Genomic DNA, 13,916 nt, shown 5'->3' on the forward strand with positions numbered 1-13,916 from the left:
TGAAAGGAGGTTGTAGTGAGGTAGGTGTTGGTCTCTTCTCCCAAGTAGTTAGCGATAGGACGAGAGGAAATGGGCTTAAGCTGCGCCAGGGGTTTAGGTTGGAAATTAGGAAAAATTTCTTCACGGAAAGGGTGGTCAAGAATTGGAACAGGCTGCCCAGCGAGGTGGTGGAGTCCCCATACCTGGAAGTGTTCAAAAAACGGGTAGATGTGGCACTTTGGGACATGGTTTAGTCTAGTCTACCCTTGATTGGTTTAGTGTGGACTTGGTAGTGTAGGTTAATGGTTGGACTGGATGATCTTAAAGGTCTTTTCCAACCTAAACGATTCTGTGATTCTATGATTCTACAGTCCTAAAATGGGCTGTTCCTCTGCAATTTAATCTTCTGCTCTGAACTCCACGCAAACAATGGCTTCCGTGTGGTGCTTTCCGTGGAGGGCTGAAGGCTACTGGAGGGATGGCTGACCCAGACACCGACAGCACCAAGGGACGTGCAAACGTTTGGCACCAGCCTTCATCTGCCCAGGCTGGCCCCTGTTAGGGGCCGCTTCCCTGACATCCCCCTGAACTACGCCCAACGGGCACCCCTCAGCCAACAGTGGCCCCCCAAACCCCTTGTTTGTTGTCACGGATGCCCAAAAAGGGGGTAAAACGAGGGGAAAGAAAACACCAGGCTCAAAAAAAAAAAAAAACCAGAAAACAACCAAAAACCAAACCGCAAAAGCCCAGGCAAAGCATCGCTAAGGGTCACAGCGGGGCAGGGCCCTGAGGAGCGCGACGCCCGCCCTACCGCCGCCCGCGCGCCCCTCCCGCCTCCCCCCGCGGCGGGCGCGCGCCCCGCCTCCGCCGCGCGCGGCGGGTGGGCGGGGCGGAGGCGGGGCGGGCCCCGCGACCGGATGTTGTTGTTGTTGTTCCTGCCCCGCCCCCCCCCCTCCGCCCCGCGGAGGGTGACGGGCGCTTCCTCGCCCGGAGCCGCCGCCTCAGCCGCCGCCGTCTCCCGTCCCGGCACCGGGGTGTCGCCGCCGGCCCCCCCTCCCCGTCCCTGCCGGCCTCCGCGGCCGGCCCCCTCGCGTCGCCCCGGCTCCTCTCTCTCAGCGGGCGCCCGGGCCCGGCCATGGCGGACTTTGACGAGATCTACGAGGAGGAGGAGGACGAGGAGCGGGCGCTGGAGGAGCAGCTCCTCAAGTACTCCCCCGACCCCGTGGTGGTGCGCGGCTCCGGCCATGTCACCGTGTAAGGGCCGCGGCGGGGCCTGCGCGGCCGGGGCGGGCGGCGGAGGAGGCCCGGGCGGCGGGACGGGGGCGGCTGCGTGCCGGGCCTGGGGGCGGCGGTGGCCTGTGGCGCCGAGCCGGCGATTGCAGCTTGGGAAGAGTCGGGGAGGTGGGCGGGGGGAGCCCCGGGCCGGTACTGGCTCCCTCCCCGTCTTGCCCCGACGGCCGGGGGGCTGCGGGAGGGCTCTCCTCGGCCCCGCCGGGCGGCTGGGTGCCGCCTGGGACTCGCAAGCGGGTGCAGACCTCTAAGGAGGCTCAGAGGAAACAAGGCTGACTTGGGCCGTGATTGGCAGCGGAATGTGAAGTATTTGTCCAAAGTGATGAGCTGTCAGGAAGTAAGGTGCCTGTGTTCCTGCGTATAACATGTATGTGCCAGCACATGACCGGCTGGACGGTTGCTGAGGGTTGTTTATGTATCTCCTACCCACTCCCATGTAACGTGGCCGCTGATAGAGCGCTGAGGACTTTCAAGAAGAAAAAGGTGCCCGTGAGTCAGATAGGTACATGTAAAATCATGTTAAGTTGTGATTGATATGTGTTGTTTCACTGCGTTTAACATGGGAGTGACTGTGAGTTTTGTTTTGTGAACGTTTGGTGTCTCTGACGATGTAACAGCAGTTGACCATGAGTTAGCGTAGTACTTCTCAATAATGTAACAGATGAGGGTGTCTTTCCTTCACTACGCTCTGTCAAGCTCACTTTACTGAAGTGTAGTCATTATCAGTTATGATGTACAGTTTCAGAGGCTGAAATATCAACCTGCAGACAAAACGCAGCAGTGCAAACCTTGTTTTTTAGTGTTCCCTGCTCACGAGGACTAGGCTTGCAACAGAAGAATAAAAGTTGAAGATACTGTGGTCTGTTGCTCAGAGTCCCATGAACTCTACTGATTTTCAGATACTGACCTGTCCAGAAATCCAGGGTTAAATTTAGAGTAGCTTTGTGGCACTTTGGTATATTACTGCTTTAATATTTTGTTGATGTTAAGTAATACTAACAGCTGGGCAGTGCAGGTTGCTGTCTGATTAAAAACAGGAAGTAAGACATGATAGACTGAGAGAGGACGTGGAAAGGACGTGCATGGGCAGGAGGCTGAGGAGGCCCCGTGAAGGAACGGAAGCATGTAGCCGAAGTGTTCAGCATGTGACTCTGTGAACAAAAGTTGTTACCATCCAGTGACTTCTCTGAAAATAAGCTGGTAGCCTTAGCCTGTTTCTGGTAAACAGAGCAAAACCACAATTAGATAGTTTTCCTATTAGCAAATGCAAAAGTATAAAGAATTGGAATGGAGGCAGACGGTGATTTCTTCTCCAATACTGGGAGGTAAGTAGCGCGAGACGAGATCAAGGCCCGTTAGTGGAATCATGACGAAGCTTGTGTAGCGTGTCTGTGACTAGTAGAGCGTTGTGGTTGAAGAAGGATGGTTGCATCATTAATTGTTCATTAATGGTCACTAGCTTCTTATTACTTGAAGATCTTCCTTAAAATATTTGTTCTTTAGGTTTTGGATGAGCAATGAAATATGAACACGTACCTCCAAAATTAGGCAATGGATCTTCATCTACTTTCTTGATTGTACCTGGTGTGAACAGCTGACTAAATAGAATCAGCCACTTTTACCTCTGTACAGCCTGTAGCTTTTTTTGTCATTGATTGAGAAGGTTATTGTTAAAAGTTAGATCACTGTCAGAACATTCAGTTGGCGGATTTAAGGAGTAGGTCAAGTCCTATGTATATAATGAATTAGTCTTGCCTGGTATAAAAGCACGTATGCATTTTGAAGGTCTCGCAAAAATTATCAGCAGTTAAGCAAATACTGGATTGATCTGTCCCTGGCTCTGCTGTTTGAAGAGTTGCTGACTGCTTCTGCCGTGTGTGTATTTAAACAGAAGCTCTCATTTCACAGTCTATTGTCATATGCTCCCTGATCTTACATAAGAGTCATAATGTTGAGTTTGAAATATGTCATTTCCATGACTACAGATTAATGTCAGAAAGACATTTACTATTGCTTGGTTTGATCCAACAGACAATGGAAGTGTGTGAGAGTCCTTTCTAAGCTGAGTAGTTAAAAGCAATTAAAGGAAAGCAGGTAAATATTACCCAAATAAAACATACAAAGGCCTTGCCTTTCAGGGTGTGGGGCTTTTGGGTAGCACTAAGAGTTTTCTTCTTAAACTCACTGTTTGGAGCATGCTGCACACAATTCTAAAACTTCTTTTTTTTAAAAAATTGTTTTTTAAATACTCGGTTAAACTGTTTTCACACCAGTAGAGTTTAGGTAGCTTGGTAGTCAGGAGTAATATTTGACCTGGTTTCTGATAACTTGAGGTGATCTCTTCTAATGGCAAGAAACTTGAAAGCTGAGAAAATATAAAACTTTACTTACAACTGAATTGAAAGGCCAAGGTATTTCATACTTGTTTCTAAAATCATATTACAATGGAAAGAGAGGTACGTCATAAGTTTGAAATTGCAAATATTTGTGATAGGTGTCTGTGGTCTACAGTGACTGTTTTTCTGTGCTTTCCTGTTCCTTGACCAGTTGAGACACATGTGCCTTATATATACACCAGACTGTATTAGCTAGTAATATTGGATTTATTAGTCTTTTGCAGTACCAGAATGATGGAGAGCTGTTGTGATGTGATAGTGAATGCCTTTCTGTGATGTTTGTCATCTTAGTGTGTTGTAGGTTGATGCAAGATAACTGTTTGGATGGGGAAGAAAACCTCACAAAACGTATTTTCACCCAAGTCAGTTTCTTTAATATTAAACTTAAGTCTGCTTATATATTTTTTTGAACCTTCCTCGGTATCAATGACATACGAGTGAAAACAGGACTATATAAGAATTACGGATGGGGAGTGTTAAGATGTGTGGAATATATATTTTGTAAGGGTTGTGAACACATGGAATTAAAGAGTATGGTTGAGAGCAATGAAAAAATGGTTTAGTGTCCCCCTACGAGAGGACAAAGAGGAAGAGGATAGCATGTGTCAGTTTTATGTGTTAGGAAGATCTGAGCTGCAAGCTGAGAAAAGGTTGCAGGTTGGCTGTGTCCTATACTGTAAACTTCTGTACTTCGAAGTTTCCGCCTGTACACAAGGGCAGGAACTCAGCTGAACCTCTCAAGCAGAGTCATGTTCAAGAAACACTTCTTCAGGTTCTGGGAAGGTTAGAGTAAGTACTCATGCATGAGGTGAGCATGGATCTGTTGAAGCCATGATGTAGAATGGGAAAGGGAGAGAGCAAGCAGAGAAGAGTACATGTCACTGGAGTGTTGTACAACAGAAATCTAGTGCTGTATGAGGACAGCTGTCTGAGGAAATGCATCTTGAAAATACTGATTTCCAGTGTTTGATTTTTAAGACACTTTTTGCCGCTTTTTTGTCAGAGCTGTTATGTCTTTACAGTGAACATGTAGTAGTGGTCTGTGGAGTTTCTAAAATTTTAATTTCCAAATTGCAGCATGCAGTCAAGAGTGGTAATATTGAGATGGCATAATTACTTACTAAAGCTTTTAATGTATGGAGTCGCCCTTTTTTCCTACCTCCGTATGGTGACAAAACTGTAACATGGAAGGCTCAGAATGATGTTGGTAGCTGGTTGAGTTGGGTTTGATGTTTCAGTTTCACTACCCCACTGCATACTAAACATTGCCACAAGCCTCGATTACAGAGTCTCAGTCGCTTATAACTTCACCAAAGTGTAACTGTATTGGTCAGAAGTTTCTGTGCCTCACTCTGCCTCGGCATGTTTGTAAGTTCAGATACCTCTAGAGCTTTTTCAGTAGGGTTGGTTGTGTTTGATGAAGCTGTCAACGTTTGAATACTTTTGGATCATGCATTCACAAAAAAAGCCTTGTTTCTGTCCTGTTGATTTCCCAGCCAATTTTCAGCATGAGACTGAGCAGGGCTTTCCCTGCAATTACATCTTTTTGTGACTTAACTGAGAGCAGAGAGACTTCCTTGTGCCTTTGACTTACCTGCTCATGCCTCAGAGTAAAGGGCTTCCGTAGTTTTCTGGGTAGAGGGACAGCTGAAATTCTGTCTCATCTTTTGGACAGGGGCTCAGCTTCATTTTAGTTCTTGCAACAAGAACTGCTTTGGACTGAATTATCCTTGTAGTTGGCCACTCCCTTATTGTTCAAATTTATAGTCCATTATTCATAGTGAATCTCTTCTGGATGTTGAAGCATCAAGTACATGAAGATCATTCTTTGAAGAGATGTCTCTTTAGATATCTGTCTGATTTGATGAATTAATTATATAGTAAAGTAGTGTTACCTTTTAGTTCTGAGATTTCTGATGGCAGCAGTGTATCTTCAGCTTGGAGTCCTTCTCCAGGCCTGGCTGCTTATGAAATGTATACGGATCCAAGGGATTTTTTTCAGGCTTTGGTTTCTCCTGCAACCTACTGGCATTTTTAAGTAGCTTAACTGGGAGGGCGTAACACTTCTTTCTGACAATCTACATGACTTTTGCCTCAGCACTTGGTTTCACTCAGGATTTTGGGGAAAGGATGGATGGTGCTCCTGTCATGGAGTATGCAATAGGATTTTCAGTGGTAAAGGTATGTTTCCAGTACATATGTGTTTTCTTTGTTCTGTGCTGAAGTGGTAAAATTGCCATATATTTCTCTGGTTAACAATTTTCTTTTCTTTCTTCACCAGTTTTGAGGGATTCATAGGAGTTGCAGAGCTACTATTCTAATTTCAAATACTCACATATGCTAGGTAACTTATATGTAAGTAAGGTCTCTAGGGAGACCTTATTGCGGCCTTTCAATATATAAAGGAGGCCTGTAAGAAAGATGGAGAAAGACTTTTTACCAGGGCCTGTAGTGACAGGACAAGGGGCAATGGTTTTAAACAGAAAGAGCGTAGATTTAGATTGGATATAAGGAGGACATGTTTTACGGTAAGGGTGGTGAGACACTGGAACAGGTTGCCCAGAGAAGTTGTGGATGCCCCATCATTGGAAGTATTCAAGGACAGGTTGGACAGGGCTTTAAGCAACCTGATCTAGTGACAGGGAGGTTGGACTAGATGATCCTTGATGGTGCCTTCCAACCCAGATCACTCTATGTTTCTATGATTCTACTGCCTGCGGTCAATGATGGGGAGATGACTTGTTTACTTTTCCTTAAGACCATATGTAAAAGTCACCTACAGCATCAAAGTCATAAACTATCTAGCCAAGCGTGCTGTTGCAAACTGTGGCAACAGGCACTGCTACTTACAGGTTGCATGCAAGTCTAGCTGTTCCTGGTGGCCATCCTCCCTGTACTCTCTGGCATCTGAAGCAATGTGAGGTGATGTATACTTCAACATTGTCTTTCACTTAGTGTCTGTTTGTAAGGGAACTTGTGTAATCTCTCTTCACATCTGTTGGCACAGTCTGCATCACTAATCTCAAGTGGAAACAAACCCAGAAGTTTGCTACTTGCAGCTTAAAAAAGCACTTCCTTTTATCTCTTTTAAACCAATCTCCGACTAGTTTCAGCGTGTGCCCTCTGTTGTGGGATTTTGTGATTAACAGTTAATCATTCACCTTATCCACTGCCTTCCTGAATCTTTGCACTTTGATCATACACCCACCTCAGCCTTCTCTTTTCCAAGGTAGTGTCAGCCTTGTTAGTCTCCTAGGGCAGCTGCTTTATTCCCTTAATTATATCAGTCTTCCTTCTCTCTGCTTTCTCTTAACTCCACCAAGTCCTCCGCCAAATGTGGATGCTAGAACCACACCTACTAGTGAATTTGTGGGTATACGAGGGGTTTATGGAGCATCAAAACAATGCCCTCAGTGTTGTTCTTGATCACCTTCCTAGTGAGCCCAGTATTTTAGTGGTATTTCTGGCTGTTTAAGAGAATGATGAGTGGTGATCAGAGATCTCTCTAGTGAGCTGTAGCTGCCAAACTTTAGCTGAGTGTCACATAAGCATAGTTTAGCTTTCCCAAGATTCACCACCTTTTATTTGTCTATGCTGAAGCTTATCCGTCACCTTTTGTCCACTGGGTTTTGTGAGGTCCTTCCACAGTAGCTCACCATTGGTACAGCACTTCACTGCCCATTTGACTACTTGGACAAAGTTCTCCATTGGCATGCAGATTATTCAGTTCAGTAAGAAATAAAAAACCCCAAACCCCAAACCCTGAGAAATACCTAGCTGCTCAATAAACATATTGTCAACGCAAGTTATGTCTTTAAAATGTTCAACTATGAAGGCTTGGGTAAGCTTTTCTGCATACAACTGAGCAATGTGTGATAGGTTTTGCTGCCAATATTCAAGTCTTGAGTGGTTTAATTTCTGATTTGTGTTGTTTGTAGTATCTGATAGTAAGACTACTTTGGTTTATATTCAGAAGGTTATTAATTACAACTTAAATTTTACACTGACTGCTGTTTACCAAATTAGTAGCCAGTCATACAGTTTTATTAATGACTTTGTTAGACTGTATAATTAGAAGTTATTGCCCAGTCCAGATGCCAGAAAATATTCAAATTTTCTTTGAGGTTCATTCATTCATGAACCCAACCAGCCAACTGTAAGATAGAAAACAATTTTTTTTTATAGACAAGGTGAAACTCTTCTAATCTTCAGATCTTCTGAAACCAAGAATAGTCAGTAACTCCAGTTCACCTCAGACTGCTTCATAGCTTTATGTTCATAATTGGTATGCTTCTTTCAAATTAGTTATCACTCAAATCATGTTTTGTTAAGCAGTATTTTGTTCTGAAACTTATTAGTGTATTTTTTTCTGAATAAACAAGGTGGTATTCATTCAATTTTTATGCTTAGTACAGTTATTTAGCACAGCCCGAGTGGAATAGCACTGGATGAGCTTTTCAAGATACATCTGTACTGGTGGAGGAGGGGGGTAATTCAAACTGTGGCCTTAACTTACCTCCCCTCTCCCCTTAAGTACTACTTTTCACTTTTCACGCTTGCCACTATTGCTTATGAAGATTTTGCTGAGTTTGAGGAATACTCAACAGTATCAACAGAACTTTAAAAAGAGACTATAGGCAAGATGGATTTCAAGCTGTGTACAGTGGTATACTTTTGTCTGTTGGGATAATTTTAGGAATTACTTTTAATAACAACTGTTTTTTCCTGAAATTAATGCTGTTGTGATATGAACCCTGAGAGTATTATGAGGTGCTTGTAACTTGTGGCATGGATTGGGGTTATTTAGAATTTTGGTATGATCTTCATTTGTTTTTGCAGGTTTGGACTAAGCAACAAATTTGAAGCAGAATTTCCTTCATCTTTAACTGGAAAGGTGAGTATCTGTGAATAGGAATTTGGAATTAGAGTTAAGATTTTGGTACAAAACCAGGAGTTCCAGGTGTAGACCATTGTAAGAGTAATAAATCACACTGCTGTGGTACTAGTTTGTTTTTTGTTTTTGGTTTTTTTTTTCTTTTTCCTTGTAGGTTGCACCTGAAGAATTTAAAGCCAGCATCAGTAGAGTTAACAGTTGTCTTAAGAAGAACCTTCCAGTTAATGTACGATGGCTACTATGTGGATGCCTTTGCTGCTGCTGCACTTTAGGTTGTAGTATGTGGCCAGTTATCTGCCTCAGTAAAAGAGTAAGTTGAACAGTTCATATAATTTTTGATAGAGTTGTACTGGGTTTGCTCTCATTTTGTTGGTAGTTCCCCCCCGCCCTTAAAAAATGTGTGCTAGACCTTACTTAAATCAGTTTGATTTCATACATTTTGGTATCAGTTGTCTGTCATACTAGTTCAAGTTACAACAGACACCAGTCATAACTTTGAGCTTATAACTCAGTGGCAGTATAGCTGAATGTCTCTGCTAGAACCATGTACTGTACAGCGCTTATTATTATTGAAGTAACTTGCAACATACTTTTTTAATAGCTGCATCTTCTCTGTAATACACTACTTGGTTTTATGAGAATATGGCAGTGATTGAGTGGCAGTTTGTTTTTCACTTCCTTGCCCTCAGTGCAGTTAATTAGGCTACCCTGCCATCTCTTCTGTTTTCATTTGTGTAAAAATTGTCTTTGGCTAGTCCTATTTCACTACTCTGCAAGAAGTCTCCGTGCCTCCTCATCTTCTGCTCACTGTTAGTACTGTTCATCTTTCCATTTCATGGCAAGGCTTGTGTATATTCTTTGTTGTGTAATACCTCTTAATGCTACAAATTGTGTACAATTGAGTACACTGAACATCATCCTGATTTTCTTTATCAAAGTCCTTGTTTTACAGGGTCAGTAAATCAAGGCATTCTAAAAAAACATTTATAGGATGAACACTGATCATAAGAAAACCTGTATACATTTTTGTATTGTCTAACTTTCTGTGTTAAGATCTTGATGCTTAGTCCCTTTGAGAGATTACTTAAGGCTAGTTTTAATTGTATACAAAAGAAGGTAGAAAAGTCTCCTGGCAATGTTGGAGTCCATGGAGAAAAAAGAATAAAATGTTGGTGTCTGTGAATTATATCAAATCCTAGGTTTTCTGTCTTTAAGATCTCACAAACTAGTAAGTGTCCTGTAGCATGATTGTATATCCACATCCTGAAAGTCTGTTATAAGAAATTAGAATTTGCTGATTGCTTCAGCAGGTAAGTTGGTGACTTAACCAGCTTGCAGAGAAGACTACCTTTACTGTTCTAGGCCTCGCTATGTTCATTACAAACCCAAGGGAAGCTTGCATTGCTACTGTCTGTGTTTAACTTCTAAAGGAGAAAGCTTCTGGTGCTCTTTAGTTTGACCCATTTTTCTCACATAATGTGCTATTGTAGCAGGAAATGATAGCAGGATGTAACATGGTAGGGGCTGATGCCCCAAACCCTCATCTTCTAAACTAGGGTCTGTTAATCTATTACCAGAAGTCAGAAATTATCAACTTTGTATACATTGATAAACAAAGTCAGAAAAAAGGCAAAGGCTTGTAGCATCTGGGGCAAGAAAACAGAGTTTGAAGCTGAGGAAGGAGGTTCTATGTGGGAACCTGGTGACGCAACAGTTTGCTTCCATCAACAACATTCCGCAACAGATTGCTTCCGTCTTGCATGGGATAGGAGTTAAGCTAAGCTCCCTTCCAAAAGGATGAATCTGGAAAAAAAAAAAAAACCAACAAAACAAAACCCAACCCCATGGATATGCTGTTCAGAGGAGGCTGGAAAGGTTAGTGGTGTAATTGTTGCTGTAACATACAGACTGCATAAGGACAGAAGAGTCTCAGAAAGAGAGTGAACAGCAGGAGCAAGGACAGAAACTTGGGGTTGAAGTTCTGGAAGTCATCCTAGAGGTATGGCCCAGACTGTCAGTAAATGTTGCGTTTTTCCTGTTAAAGCTGGTACCAGGAGACATTTAAGGACCTTCACACCTTTTCCTGCACTTAAGATTGGGTGACTGGCTCAAGCTTGGATGTCCAGCGTTAGTGAAATTGAAGTTAGGACTCAGCTGCCTAAACACAGTATCTTGTGCCACTGTGTTTAGGCAGTTTGATTATTCCTCCGGAATGAAAATCATTTAAGTCAATCTGAAGACTTCAGGTCTTGCGACAACATCATTTGACTGTGTCAGCAGCTCAGCAAATAGATGTCTGCTTAGAGGGTTGTCTGTCAGACAGAGAACCCAGAACTTGGTGTCGGCTGGGTATCTGGAGAGTATAATTAACTCATGTTCTTAAAGGCAAACTGAAAGGGACAAGAACGCTTTCCCAAACTATAACTCTTAATCCTGGACCTGGCTGCGAAAGACTTTTTTTCTGGTAGAGGAGGTAAGGAGGAAAGCTGTGGAATATTTTCAAGGACATATTTGCAAATTCTAGTACAGGAAACAAGCAGAAGAATTTGTAATGATTCTAGTCGGGGCTACTACTCACAGAAAAGCAGTGAAAAGGTACTGCCACTTGAGTTGCTTGAATAGATTCAACTTTATGTCTTGGTAGACCCAGATCAGGAAAGTACAAAGTGATTTAATCCTTTAAATCCTTCTTACCTGGAATTACAAGTTTTGTACCCTTTAAGATCTCAGTACTGAATTGCATCCACAAGCTTGTAAGATTTTTCTTTTACGCAGGACTTTCCATCAGTTTATGTCAAGTGCTATGACAAGTGCAGGAAAAGTAATTGTATGTATTTTCCGAGAAGTGGGGAAAGTGAGAGTGCATGATGTGAATTACCTGGAGCCGCTCAGCAAATTGACAGCAGTTGTAAATACAACTGGTTCATCTAGGTTCCAGTCTGTAACTTGCTCAGTAGTTTCCAATAGAACTGTGACAAGAAGCAACTTCATATTCTTCCACTAAAAAAAAGTTTAAATCCATAGACTATTTTGGTTTGCTACTAGTACCACAGTTTTGCTGATACATAGCAGACTAATGTATTAAATGTGAAGTAATCGCTTACATTTGAACTCTTGTACTGCTCGTCTCTGACTTTACTGTGTCTTGGGAGAGGGTTGTGTTGATCAAATGATCTTCCATGCTTTGACTTCTTCAGATCTCCTTTTGCTGGCCAGACTCCAGCCATAGGTATAGTTATAACAGCCAGGATTCACTTCTTGAGGAAACAGGGATCCAGGATGATGTGTGCCTGTTTCTTCCCTTCGACTTTTGGATATAATGGATTCTTTCCCACTGACACTCATAATATAAAAGTTATAACAAATGAACAATAAATAAAAGGTTACTTATTTTACAGTACCTGCACTTGTCTGAGAAGTGTTGCTTAGAGAGCTTTGCTACTTCAGCCCTGTCCTAAGAGATTCCTAGTGAAAGGACAGTTACTTAGAACTGGCCTGGGTTACATCCTTTGCTGCAGTGATCACAAAAGACTAAGACCATATCATTAGAGAGCTTGATTTCTGAAAGCAGGATGGGAGTGTTCCCATGTAGAACTGAAATTTGTGTAGAACATGTTTTAATTGCACAATGAAAATATACCAGCCTTCATCTTTGCCCTTTCCTACTGAAAATAGAAGACTAACAAATTTGTTTTGAGTGAGCTAACAAGTCGGAGAGTTTCTCAAGTTAAGGATTTTATTAAATGAAACAACAGTTTCAACTATACAGTTGCTTACTTTTAATACAGAAGAGTATTTTTTCTCAGAATGACCGATTAAGAAATGCCTGTTTTAATGAGGCTGAATCAATCTGCCATGGTCTTAACTTGCTGGTATACTTTGCAGCTCTTTTTCAGAGAAGCTTTTTTTAAGGTTCATTTAGACAAAATGAAAGCTGCAGCTTCAGAGTTTGTGAAGTTACAATAATTCTCTTAATCTTTCTCTGTATTTGTACTGCCTTTCATTGACTTTTTTAATTTGAATGTGGGAATGTTATCACAAATGTAAATATGATTTTTGAAATTAGACAGTTATTGAAAGTTTGTGTGTAATGGCAATATATGCTTATTTTTGTGCAGTGAAAAATAAGTTATGGGTTTGTCGTCTTAAATCAGCAGGTGCTTCAAACTAGGAATTTATTAAGTCACAGACGTTTGTAAGCTTAATTGTTAATTATATCACTTTAATGCATTTCCATGGAATGAAAGCTTTCCCTTCACTGTATTTTTCTTTTCAGTGCTTTGTTCAGTGCTAGTTTTGGAAGTCTTTGTACAGTATTGTTTTCTTTCTTCTTTTGCATTGAGATATTTGAGAAAAAGCCTGCTTCTCTTCACCAGTAGAATAAATGTTTAATTTGATTCAATATCTTATTGCCTCTCTCCTTTCATGTGGTCTTGATTCGATTTTAATGAATAAAAGCTGCAAGAAAATGACAGGAAATACAGTCCCTCGTTTGCAGATCTAGATCTTCAATGATCTTCAGCAGTTTTACTCATAGATTGTACCATCCTTTCTGGGACAAGTTCCAGATTGTACAAATGAACATTAAGTCTTTAAGTTATTGTTCTTCAAAAAAAAAGAATGACATAGTGAATTATAATTCAAAAAGCACTACAGGCTGAGGTACCCATTTGAAGCCACTTTTTCAAATGAATTGGCACTCATTTTCAGTATTAACTAAATGCTGTACTTTCCAATGTGTAAATAGGATAAATAATTTCAACAGAAATGGTAACAATGAAAGCTATGATGGAATTGCAGTACTGCTAGATTTCTTAAAAGCTGGTATTGTACATGTAAATTGCATGTTTTGGAAGGTTCATGGGCAATCTCTTAAAATGAACAGAATGAGATATTTAATAGCGATCTGTACTAATACTTTCAAGAGCTACTTGTTTGTTTGTGAATTCACACAAAGCTGATGAATGCTGCTTAAGCCTCATCATTAGTTGTCACTTACATAGCAGTTTACATCTTCAGAGTGCTGTATAAACATAAGCTAATTACAACTCCAAAGTATTGATTAAATTAAATATGTGGTGGAGGAGCTGGAATGAATTTTCTTAAATACAGTAGTCTTGCTTGTCAGTGGGTGATACTGATGTTAAAATAAATTAGCTCAGTTCATTGAAGCTATGAATACATTACATTTATTTTTCAAAACAGAAGAAAATACGTATTTTTCTCCTGTGTCTATCTGCCAGGGACTTGGCACTGGAGATACTCTAATACCATAATACTTTTCCAAGCAGTTCCTTAAGGCAATTACATAAGATGGAAGGTGCATTGTTTTTGAAGTCTCTGTTGTGACAATTTAC

The 13,916-nt window shown here is 41.5% G+C and overlaps 1 protein-coding gene across 1 annotated transcript in view; it reads left to right on the forward strand.

The window, feature by feature from the left end:
- The first annotated feature begins 1,084 nt into the window (after positions 1–1,084).
- CHIC2 (cysteine rich hydrophobic domain 2) overlaps positions 1,085–13,916 on the forward strand; it is a 31,508-nt gene continuing 18,676 nt past the window's right edge. The window contains exons 1-3 of the mRNA XM_075709042.1: positions 1,085–1,233; positions 8,505–8,559; positions 8,714–8,869. Of these exons, the coding sequence (XP_075565157.1) occupies positions 1,115–1,233; positions 8,505–8,559; positions 8,714–8,869 (330 nt within the window). The 5' untranslated portion in view covers positions 1,085–1,114. The remainder of the gene's footprint in view (positions 1,234–8,504; positions 8,560–8,713; positions 8,870–13,916) is intronic.

Source organism: Pelecanus crispus, chromosome 4, assembly GCF_030463565.1.
Source record: "Pelecanus crispus isolate bPelCri1 chromosome 4, bPelCri1.pri, whole genome shotgun sequence".
NCBI classification, from domain to species: Eukaryota; Metazoa; Chordata; class Aves; order Pelecaniformes; family Pelecanidae; genus Pelecanus; species Pelecanus crispus.